This window comes from Pseudopipra pipra, chromosome Z (genome assembly GCF_036250125.1).
Source record: "Pseudopipra pipra isolate bDixPip1 chromosome Z, bDixPip1.hap1, whole genome shotgun sequence".
Taxonomy (NCBI): domain Eukaryota; kingdom Metazoa; phylum Chordata; class Aves; order Passeriformes; family Pipridae; genus Pseudopipra; species Pseudopipra pipra.
The window spans coordinates 29128567-29140975 of NC_087581.1; the positions used below are offsets into that span (position 1 = coordinate 29128567).

Here is a 12409-nt window from a genome sequence, read left to right on the forward strand (position 1 = left end):
AATCACAGCACAGAGCTCTGAGAACAGCCGTGACACAACAAATAACCAAAAACACAACACAGGCTCTGCTAAGCTGAATATCTATCCAGCATTCCCACACACACACCCATTATGTTTATGGCAAATTTAGCTGAATTTTCAGCTACCTCATGAGCCACAGTCTGCTTTGTAGCTCTCCAGAAAGCCAGCATGCAGCCAAGCCAGACTGACAGCCCAGAAGAGCAAGGTCCTCTTGTCAACTTTGTCTGGCCTGTTCTGAAGGGACCTCTGTGAATATTGCAAAGTTCAGCTTCTGCTGTGGAAACCATTCATGGTTTCTCTGTAGAGCATCCTAGCAGAAATGACAAGACAGTTCCTGCTAGCTGAAAAGCAAATTCTGCCTGGGTGTCCACATGGGTAGCAATAGTAGGAAATAGAATAACACCTTTCCCTTCACCACACTATCCTGCAGTTTGTGTAAGTGCCAGGTACAGTTCCAGCTCATGGTTTCACAAATATGAAGGCAATGCTTTGCCTCTGTCCACTAAGCGCCTCAGCACCGGTGAAGCCAAAACTCTTTCCCATTGCCCAGGACATAGGCAAAGTGGCTGTCCTTGAAGAAGTTAATGAAATGTCCCTCTGCCCACACAGCTTCTCCTTCCTATAAAAAAAAAGTCTTTGTATGTATGAGTGGAATAAAGCAGACCTACCCCGCTCTCCAGCTTACTGCTCCTGAGGAAATCTATGATACGTGTGCTGACACAGGTCAAAATATAAATGCCTTTCCCTTGGAATATGAATGACATCTAAAAAATCTGCTCAAGGTTAAGTTTTGAAGAAAATTACATGAGAACACCATCAGATACTGCAGTGAGATTTGTACTCGTAGCCTTTGTGATAGAAAGTACGATTTGCAGGACCACCTTTCTGAAACATTATATCTTTAAGTAATTTCACTACCAGGAAGGGTTTTCGCTTCACCATAGCTAGACTATCAGGTGTGTTACACAGTCATCAGTCCCTCTCTATCCACAGGAAGAATAACGTATTTATCTGTTCAAATGTAATAACACAGCAAAGGAAAATTCTGCAAACAGCCTACAGGGTTTACATTCTCCATTACAGTATCTATTACAGTTTCCAGATGTTAATTCAATGAAGATTTCTGCCATGATTTCCTCTTAAAGATAATAATTGCTGTTTCAAGAACCTCTCATTAAAATATTACTGGAATGGACCACAAGTAGTACTTACATTATGTGTATATACAGTCCATTTTGGGGCTTATAATAACATGAAGAGTATAATAATGTTAAACAATTAACTAAATGCAATAAAAAACAAATCTAATCTGACCTGAGTAAATCTGAAGTCTTTCTGATTCTTATTTTCCACCATTTACTACCCTCTTTCTTTTACGGTTTCAGAATTAAGAGTATTTCACCATTCAGAAAGTACATCTAAACCAGAGTTTCATTCTTGAGGCTTTATTACCATGTACATGAACCTATTACCTTACAGAAGATAAATCAGATCCTGCCAAGTCAGTCTTTGTACAGAAAAGGTAGAAATGCCTCCAATTTTGAGAGAAGACAATAGCAAGCCACCAAGCAAGGTTCATCTATGTCTGTACTAGGTTCCCACTTAGTTAAGGGACCTTTACCCTTTAAAATTACTAAGATAATAAGAATTTTAGAAATGCAATTTTGCTAATCCCAGTGCCCTGGCTAAATTTCTACTTGTTAACATTCTGAACTGGTCTCTGTAGGTAAACAGCTGCCAGATTTCCCCAAGGTGAGCACTTGTTTCAAGAGATACATTAAGTATATCTTCAAGAGATATATTAAGTATATCTCAGGTTAATTTTGGATGACGTTTATAGTTTAGCAGGCACATACCACCCATCTAGCAGATGGAGGAGGTAAAGACCTACCGATTTATGTCCAGAAGAGGGAAAAGGGAATTCTGCTCTAAGAATACTATTTTTTCTGTTCCCTGCAGACTCCTTCTTGTGACAATGCAACAAAAAAGGGTAAGGAAAGAACAGGAAGAGGCTACAGAGCCCATCACTAACAAAGAATACCCGTAGCAGAGGAAGGACCCAGAGAAATGGTGCATGTTCCTGCTGTGCTTTGGACCTGCATGTATGAGCATTTGGTGCAGGAGCAGGGCTAAAGGAAGTTTGAAAACATGCAGTTGCGCAGAGAAGGCCATGACCAAGTGAAGCCAAACCATGGAGAATATGTGCTTGGGTTACCAGAGGCCACTGGGTCGGCTATGACTCTCCATTTTACAGACCTGCACTACTTCATATCCTCCAATTACTACTATTTCCATTTTAAACCATTAGATTTTTTACCTTAGTACTTTTAAAAAATATAACTATGAATCTATCAAATTAGCATGACTAAATAGAGACAATCCTAACAGCACCAACTAACCAAACAAATAAAACCAGTGCAGTTCTACTGCTTCAAAAGAAACAACTGAGGTAAGCTGACAAAGTAGAAAGCTGGAGTAACCAAGGGGTTAAAGATACAGTCTACACTTGGGAATTCTCTATAATATGTTCCTCCTTCCCTTGCAGCTGCCAAAAATCACATGACAGGAAACATAAGATTAAGTTTGTCCCACCTAAGTGAACAAAGAGTGCTCAGAACAGGCAATCAGTTCACTGTAGAGCAAGAACTTTTCTAATTCTGCTGGAATCTGCAGTGCTACTCAGAAAATATTACTGAAGTTGTTTTCTTTACTTTTACATCTTGCTTCTAGATCATCTCATTCATTTTGGTCACACTGCAGTTCTTGTTGCTTCTCTCATAAAGGTTAACTTCAAGCTCCAAACATAATCATGTGGAAAATGGACATTATTGATTCCTATGGTCCATTGTTCCCCCATTCTAAGTCCCTGAAGTTCAAGTTCAATCTGGAATTACATCATGTCTGGTTTCTCCTGGTTACCAGACGGCTTGAGACGTGACCACAGCTACAGAAAAAACAAACAGCCTTCTTCACGCTTCGGCTCCCCTATCGATTCAAACATAAACTTTTTTTCTTTCTCTCAAGTACGCTTCAAGTATGGAGCATGGTTAATTTAGAGATTAAGTTCCAAATTAGATTATCTAATGGCATTTTAATGGATTACTGACCCATTTCCTGTGGGATGGCAGCATGCAAGTCTGGCTTGAATACAACTAATTTCTTAGGAAGTGTTTGGAACATATTTGCCTAGATGGAGAGGAAACATAATGTTCTGCACATCTTTCTGCATTATGGAGTTGGGCAAAACTATTAGAGTTAGTAATTTAAAAAGATCAGAAATCATTAGATTTTCTCTCCATGAATATTATTACAATCAGGATACTTCAGCCTTTTTTTTCTGAAATCTTAATGAATTGATACTTCTATTCCATAATGAATTGATACTTCTATTCCAAAACATTGCCAGGGTAATAGGGACAGGAGGGAGAGATGAGGGAGGGGCAGGGGTCAGAGTATATGAACCACTGCTCTAACAGGTGTCTGTGTTTGCCAAAAAGTGCTTGCCACAGCAATGCTCCTGACTGTGTTCCTTTAGCTATGTGTTTGCTGGATATCAGACATGCACAAGGTGGTGGGCTGCAAAAGCAATCTGCACCTATTCTCACTTCCTCTCTGACTTCTTTCACAAATCAGATTATCCCATTTGATTGCTTTATCAGCATTGTTACCATAAACACAGAGTGGTGCTGGGGGCGGGGAGGGAATGATGCTTGGAATGCTGAACACTCCTACAACCAGAGTTGAGAAGGAAATTTAGCACTCTGAGAACAGAGCTCCCCTCAGCATCTCCAGCAACAAACCAGCTGTTGTATCGTGATGATGTGTGAAGATAACAGAACACAAGCAGGAAATGCTAGCCTAGTCCATTTGCCTGGATACTGTAAAGGTAAGTTAAAGTAACAGTTAACCCACAAAACTAACACAGAATGATTCTTAAAAGAATTCATATAAATAAAAACACATTTGTCAATAGCTGAGTTAAAATGTACACTTTGTCAATGAAAAGCTGCCTACAGTCTGTGAAAGACTTGCAAATACTCCAAATACTCCACATGCTCTAAAAGAGGCCAACCATGCCAGCTTTTCTGAGTATTTATACTGGAAATATTACTAATAGTGTAATAGTGGCTTAGATTCAGGATCAAACTCATTATCAGACTCATACACACACTTTTTGTCACTCTCACTCATGTTTCAAGTGTACTTTTTGCAAACACTCTTGCCCTCACGTAGTGACAGAGATTGTGTTTTCCAAAATGAGCCTTACAGATTTTCACAGCTTCCCTCTGCCTTATGTCTCCAAGAACACAAGTATTATCATAGAACTGCAGTTACCAAAAAAAAGAAAGGTTTGGGGTTTTTTAATGGTTCTGGGTATCTTCTTTACATTTACACCCAAAATTGGCCTAGATTATCTTAAAAGTACTGGTGAACTTAATTCTATGGATGTGTTTAAATATTTTTCAAAATTCATCAGAAATAATAAAATATATTTACAAATAAATACAAAAACACATATATGTATAAGAAAAAATATATAAAGACGTAATACGTACAATTAATGCTCTAAGTAAACCACAAAAACCAAACCAAAACAAAAGTGTAGATGGTTAGGTTATCAGGAGCAAAATAAAAACTACTACTTTCAAATACCTTATCAAGTAACTGAGAGTCTTTTTGGTTTTTTTTTTTTTTTTTGGATGCTCACAGGATTTTTAATATATTTCCTTTAAAGATACTAGAATGTTTAGTTCAGGTAAGCAAAGTATTAATCTAGTTTTTTTAATCACTATTCCTTGCAAGTCTTCTGGTTTTGTAAAACATGGTGTTCATCAATGACTAAAAAGTTTTGTGGCTTGGTGTTGGGTTTTTGTCTTGTATTATTCATATTCTCTTCTTTTTTTTTCAAAATTCAGTTCCTTTGCGCACAGACCACTACTGTCTTACACCTGAGTCTTTAAATGCCTGCAGATACATAATTTTATAAGGAAACAAAATCCCAGAAAATATATTTTGAAATCTATGTATCATATTTTGAAATCTATTCATTAGATCTACCATCAGGTATGATAGGCAACTATTAATAAGACAAAGAACACAGAAACAACAGAAGTTTTTTCATCATTCACTCTCCCCAAGTTTTCAAAGTGTGGTTCACCAAAAATGCTTCATGACAAAGCTTTCAGCTTGACCATGTTTGCTCCCTGATCTCTTTAGAGACAGGGCAGTTAACACTGAAGAACTGCCAACTTTTTTACCTTCTTGAGGTCACTAATATTTCAGAAAAATCAGTATACTTAAAATAACCACAAAAGCCTGATGTAAGAGGTCAGATTAAGCACTATCAAAATGAGCACTGCAGATCTGAGGAAATCACATAATCAAACATAATCAAAGCATTTGGGGTTGTGGAAACTTGTCTGGACTAGGATATATTTCTTTGCCAACATGTGACAATTCGTTTTGCAATACATTCTCTCTCTTTTTTTTAGCGTTAGTTTTGGTGTTAGAAAGTCTCACTGCTCCTTCGCCTGTGTAAGTATAATTTCTCCTCTTAGATTCTCACCCCTGTGGAATTTAAGGAATGTTGTATTCCAAAACCCAAATCCTAAAAGCAATCTGCTAAGAGAGAACTGTTCGTTTCCTTGTCCCTCAAGGCTGTGCTTAATCCAAGAGCAAGTAACATAGCCAAGGCCTCTAAGGAAATGCCTATGGCAGAGTTCGTGCCCAAGCTCTTCTGGCAGCGTTTCTGTATGTTCTTCAGGCCAAAGTGGCAGGCAGCATTCCAGGAGTGACCTGCAAGGCAGTTTTGTCTATAACATTGAGCAGATCATGGAGCATGCTTGCATTCACCACCAAGGTTTTCATGGTCACTGCTAGAAATATTTTCCCCTGCCTTTCCTTTCTTTTTACAATTTATGCCCATGGTCTTGTATGATGGGTACTGAAAAAGAGAATTCAGCAAACAGTAGGACAGTGCTTCAGCCAGTATAACTGGCACTACTTTAAAGAGGGTTCGAGTGATGACTGATTAAAACCATTCAAGGGTATTCCTAGATAGGCTGTTGTGATGTAATTTCCTAAAGGCTGACAGTGCCCTGAAAAAGCAACACCCTTTGTAGTGGGAGAATAAATCAACCCTCTCTGTGCTATACTAGTTCAGTTTGGATTCATTCCTGGCCATATATTGAAAACAATTACTGCATGATGGGGATCTATAATGTGAATCATAGCCCTTGAGGAGTGAGGTGAATCCATTAGCTAAATTTCCATTCTGCTATTTAATCTACAAAGACAGAAATGACATGGCCTTATTTTTACACTACAATTCTTACAGATTTAAAACATTATTACAGAAAAAATTGGAAAAAAAATTTAAACTTCAGATTTTGTAAACACCATTTTCAAATTCAGTAATTGCCCTTCCAAGTTGATTCTCAAAAGCCCCAAAACTTCTTACAATCCATAGTACTATACAGTGTATCAAAAAGCATTTTGCACACAATATATATACACAACTACACTCACACACACTCTTACACAAACTATTCAGAAATATATATATTTTCATGTACACACAAATTTCCAGAAAGTATTTAAAATTATTTCAAGAGTGACTGGCTTCATCTGACAGGCTCCCAACCCCCCAACCTGTTTTACAGGTACAACTCCCATTAAGTGTTGAGTGCTGCAGATAATCCTGCACATGAAAAAGACGAAAACAGATGTATCAAAATTATGCTGATTTGTTTATACACCTATTTAGACACAAACACACCCCCATCCTCTTCTGTTACCATAATTCATTATATACCAAGAGGTGTAAAATATTAGTTTAATAATATAACAAAGGTTAATGGGGTTTATCGCTTGTTTTATTTGTGGAGGTTTTTTCATATAAAAAACTCCTCTTTTTTGTGTAAAACATCCCCAATTATTCTGTTATTTAGTTGACAAATAAGATTGTTTATAGCTTACCTTCATGTTCATTTTAGTGACCTACATCTACACCAGTCAATTACTCAGAAAAGACTCTATGGATAATATAGTTATTCATTGCCCAAAACAACCACCACCTCAGCCATTTATTCTTATACTCATCTACACCTCTAACAGTACTATTTTCTTTGTGTTAACACTGAGGCCCCCAAAATATGACTGGAAATGACATTTTTAAACCCTAAAATCAGTATTCCCTTCAATTCACAAACCCATTGCATTTGACAGCACAACATTATCGTTCCAGGTGTTTAACTAAGGTAGTTTCTAAATTCAGCTTTTACATGAAGAATAACCTGAATGTGTATAGGAGAAATGTTACACACATACTTTGATCAAACGCTGTCACATATACCTCTGGAGACCACTAACACAGATATCGTAGCTCTATGCAACTTTTTTAGAGGTGGTGTAGGGGTGGAAATAATTAAAATGTTACCTTTGCCAAGTAATTCCCAATGTATCCTCACTGGCACTGGGGTATAAATGCCTGCCGTTTTGATTCATGGTCCAGTCACAAATTCTCAGCTGTCAATTGAAACCTAGCAGTCAGATATGGATCGAGCATACTACAGTTTTTAGTATTTAAATGAATACATGCAAACTAGTACTGTACATGGCAAAAATCTTACCTTCCCAAGAAGTAACTTTAAAAAATAAAAGAATACAAAGAAAAATAACTTATTTTGAGAAATAAATGCCTATAGATTTGCTTAAGATAATGCTACTTTAATATGATCCTTTATTAATAAAGCATAAAAGAGTAACTAGTGTGTAGCACATAACAATTAGCCATTATTAGATTACAAACTGAGCTGGAATAAAAGGAAATGTTAATATTCAATAGTGAGATGATTTGAGAAAGGAAATAAAAATGCTGGGGTTTTTAAGCAATGCTCTGTATAATGTGTATTGAGTAAAGGTCAAATACAATCAATATCTTCCAGCATGCATTTTGTAAACCATAGAAGACATGCAATTTATAGAAAATTTGCCAAAATTAAACAAACTGTATGCCCTTATCTTTTTATTTAAGAAGAGTAAAGGTATTATGTAATTAACGTTTATTAATCTAGTGTTACTGAAAGTGGTATTACTTTGCATGAAGTGATAAAATAACCTAATCTTGCTTTAGACTCAGAAAAGTAGCATTTAAAATATTTTACTGCATTTTAATATAATGAGGAATGTACTAAATGTTAGCTGAAACAAATTCTTCCCAGATCCTCAAATCATCAGTTCTGCTTTCGCAGATTGTTCAAGCAACCCTCTACAGCTCTGTTTATTTAACAGCTGCCTGATAGTGTTAGCAGATTTATTGAAAAGATATGTTGCTTATTTTTAAGCTTAAGAAAGTGAACTTATCTGGCTGGTGAATAAAACATACATTTTAACCTCTGTATAGTCATGCTTATATAAATTGCTGTTCCAATGTATACGATGCAGCACTCCAAACTGAAGATAATATTGCTAAGTTTAAATGCATTTTATCCATATTCACAGTTTTTAGATAGCACAGGCTACAGCAAACAAACTATAATAAACTGTTTTCACAGGAGCACAATTAATTGCAGTCTTTTCCTGAAAAATACAAATGCTGAGGACAAGACAATATTGCAAACCTGACCCTGTCTGGCTGTTAGAGTCATAAGCTTCCTGCTGTTAAGGTCTGAGAAATGGAAATGTTAGTCTTTGATGTTTTCATAGCAATTGTTTCTTGTTTGTTATCTAAAGAACTCCAAGGGGACCTTCTAAAAGCCATTAAAAGCATGACTAAACCACATGAAATTAACCAGAAAAGAAACAGGCGGTCAAAAAGTTTGCTAGAGGTAACTGTGAATATGTTTAAAGAAATGGGTAAGTAAATATTTGATTTAGTCACTATACAAAACAGTGTTCTAAACCTGATTTTCATAGTGAAAACATAGTAAAATATTTCAGCTCAGTTACTCACTGTACAGTAGACGTATTTCTACTATAATCCCTAAAAATGCTATCATCTTCACAACAGATATATATTTTAAAACTTTATAATTTATCTATAAAAACTCACTTCCAGCTGAAACAGAAGACTGAAAGGTTAAACCCACCCATCCACCTTTTTTTTCGTCTTTCACAAAATACAAAATCAATGAGTAAAAGTCAGGCATTAAAAAAATATTAAAATTACAAACTTAGTGTTACCAAATAATTTTATGCACTTAAATCTAACTCAAAAAAACTGGCAAGCACTTAGCTTCCAATAGAACCTAACTGCACTTGCCATTTGGGGGAAAACAGTAAGGGATTGATATATTACATTTTAGTAAATTAGCTTCTGCACTAAATAACTATATTTTTCCTGCAGTCTATATGAAAATCTTCCACAGGTAAAATTAATGTGTTAAATTTATCATTAAGAAAGCTCCAAAAGGCTTTTTAAACATATTTCATAAAGGTTAGTAATGACACGCTTCTTATTACATAGTAATATGTACTTCAGCGCATATACACCAAAATACTGCAATGTAATAATAGAACATGTGCATTTTATACATATGCTGTAGACGCATACATGCACATGTATATGAAGATCCATGCTACACCAACTATTCACTGCACCAGCTGTGCCACACTTGCAATACTGACAACACCTTGAAGAACTGCAGGTCTACACAACTGGTTCTGTGGCAAGCCCAGGACTGTATCAACTGTACTGAAATATACCTTCCTAATGTTAAAAATTGTTACTTCACACTCCTCAGTAGGCTCACATAACTGCCACATTATCTTTAGAAACTAACCTGCCTGGAAAACCTTTTGGGTTGTGGGGTTTTTTTGTCTCCCTCACATAAAATTTTCTCTCCCAAATTACTCCTGCTGAAAGATCAAGATGTCTAAGATTTAGAAATATACTGTCAAAAGAATATAGAAATATTACTTCCAAAGTCTGCAGCAGCATCCTGTGAGTGTGTTGAATGCTTTCTGGGCAAAAAGGCTGGAAAACCTTAAAAGAACTGTGTAAGCCTGGGGTCCATTTGATGGAAGAAGAAGTCTGTTCACAGCAGCAGTGGGAACGCTGCCCTTGGAGAGTGTCCAGACAGCCCAGTAGGGAAAGCCTGGGGGCACAGACCTGACATGAGTACCAAGCTTTGGAAGGATGTAGGGCACTTTATTACAGTATTATGAGTGCTATATATTGTCTGGAGTCGTACTGAAAGCTTTCTGTCTAGTTATTGTCCTCAGAGTAACTTAGGTGAACTCTAAAACAATTCCAGCTGGAGATGAGAAGGCACATTCACTCTCAACCACTCTAAGCCATCTAAAAGAGTTACTCTGCAGGACATGTGAAAAGAAGAGGTGGGACATTTGAATTCCTCACTAGAGGGACTTAAACAATCCTCAAGAGACATCTGACAAATGCTGAAAACTTTACAAATTTTCTCAGAGATATGATACGAACACAAAATAAATGACCTGATTTGGCATGTGACATCGTGAAAAGTCTTTCCTAGATGCCTGTTGGACAATCTTGCCCTTCAGTCTCCAGTTTTGTCTTTTTTTAGCAAGGAAAGCCACAGGAACTTCATTTTAATAACACCTTCCATCCACAAAACATTATCAATGATTTTCTCATTTATCTCTCATCTAACCACAAAGGAACAGAGGATGGATCTGTATTCTGAAGTGGGAATGGATGCCCAGCCTTGCAGCAGATGAGGAATAATCACATGCACCCAGCAATTTCCTGATGCATGGCACTGCCCTCATCCCTATGATATGCCCTCCCTACAAGACTCACGAAGCAGCAGAGGAGCACAAACCCCACTGCAAGCACTTCTCCCAGGAGGCAGTGCAACCCCCTCATTCACCTTCAGCCACCTTACAGGAAGGGGCCACAGGCCCAGACAGAAGCAGAGCAGTAGACCAAGTGCTTCTGTTCTGTAAAATGTCAGCAAATTGACTTTGTTTAGCACTTTCCAGAGCTGTGAGACTGACGCGAAGTTCTACCCAAGAGCTAGATTTCACTACAGCTGTCTTTACAGCTTAAATGGCACTTTTCAAGCACAACCATCCTGCAGAGTTTTAAGTATGCAAGTCACATATACATTATAAATCCATAGCCGAAAGCACAATCTTTAATCATAGTATGAATAATTTTTAGAGGTTAGAATGTAAGCAGATTTTGTAGTCTTGTATTTAAAGAGAGGCTGTCCAAGACTAACACTCATTTCAAGCTTCTGTGACAGCTAAGGAAAGTAGATACATATTTTAGAAAGTGTAATAGGAGACTGTGCTATAGCTTCTCTTACTTGAGAAAAGCCCATAAAACTTATCATTTGCATATTGTCACTGTTTTGACTGAAACTTCCTTTAAATGTGTTTCCTTTCTAGCAGGCATATGTGAAAGGTGACCTCTTAGCCATTTACATACCTCCCCGGTGATCATGTGACCCAGTTTTACGTCAAACTGTCAATTATGATAAGGGACACAATAAGAACAGTCAAAGTGCTGATAACCTGTTTCCCGAGTTTACTGAGAAGTTCTCTTAAAAAGTCCACTTGTGTTCTTCTTTCAGCCTGCTGCTGAAAGCAAAAGTGACATTGACTCAAAACATTTTGCAAACAAATACTCTGTGTTCAGTAGATATTTAAGTTTGCAAGTTCCATTATGAATAGTATGAAGAGAACTGCATTTTGAACTGTGCAACTCAGTAAATAAAGGATATATCTGGTAAGAACGTCCCACTGAGGAGACAGGGAAGACTTTTGTAGAAAATAAGAAGCTATCTACAGTTTTCTGATTTTGCATTTTAGAGACCTTTTTACTATGTACATTGAAAATGTTTGACTCATAATTGTAAAAGCTGTGTGAAAATAATGAGTACAATATACCACACCCAGAAAGTCCACGCTCTAGTGAAAACCATGCCACAGTGATTATCAGAGCAAAGACTGGAGGAGTTCACTAGCTCCTTGGCAATTGGGCCAGCATTAGTTAGCACCTTTACTGTGATAGGAAAGGTGTAGAGGTCATTGTCTTCACACACCTTAATAGTTATCCAATTTATTTATGTTTTCTAATTAAAAATAGAATCACCCATACAATGCCTCAAGGTGTATAAAAGTTAAGTAAATAGTCAAGAAAGAAAACCTTTCAGTTATTTCATTCATTCGAACAGAAATATTACAGAAACCATTAGTCTGTATTTGCAATAAATACAAATGTCTTTGTATGTATCCATCCATCCATCCTTTTATCTTTTTATACTGTTTACACAGGTAAAGTTCACAACTGATATTCTAGCAACTTTCTAACTTTATTGCCAGAAACAATATACCTGACTCTAGGTGTCTGTCATTTCAAGAACATAATAAATCCATGAAGTTGAGATGCCAGAAATGCCAT

General features: G+C 36.8%; 1 protein-coding gene across 17 annotated transcripts in view; it reads right to left on the bottom strand.

Moving 5' to 3' along the window:
- NFIB (nuclear factor I B) overlaps positions 1-12409 on the bottom strand; it is a 168743-nt gene that overhangs the window by 10076 nt on the left and 146258 nt on the right. For 8 of the 17 annotated variants that reach the window (XM_064641628.1, XM_064641621.1, XM_064641620.1 and 5 more), the window contains one exon: positions 7460-7548. The exons of the other annotated variants lie outside the window; for them this stretch is intronic. In XM_064641628.1, the coding sequence (XP_064497698.1) occupies positions 7460-7548 (89 nt within the window). Of the gene's footprint in view, positions 1-7459; positions 7549-12409 lie in introns of those variants that run through there. 17 annotated transcript variants of the gene reach the window in all.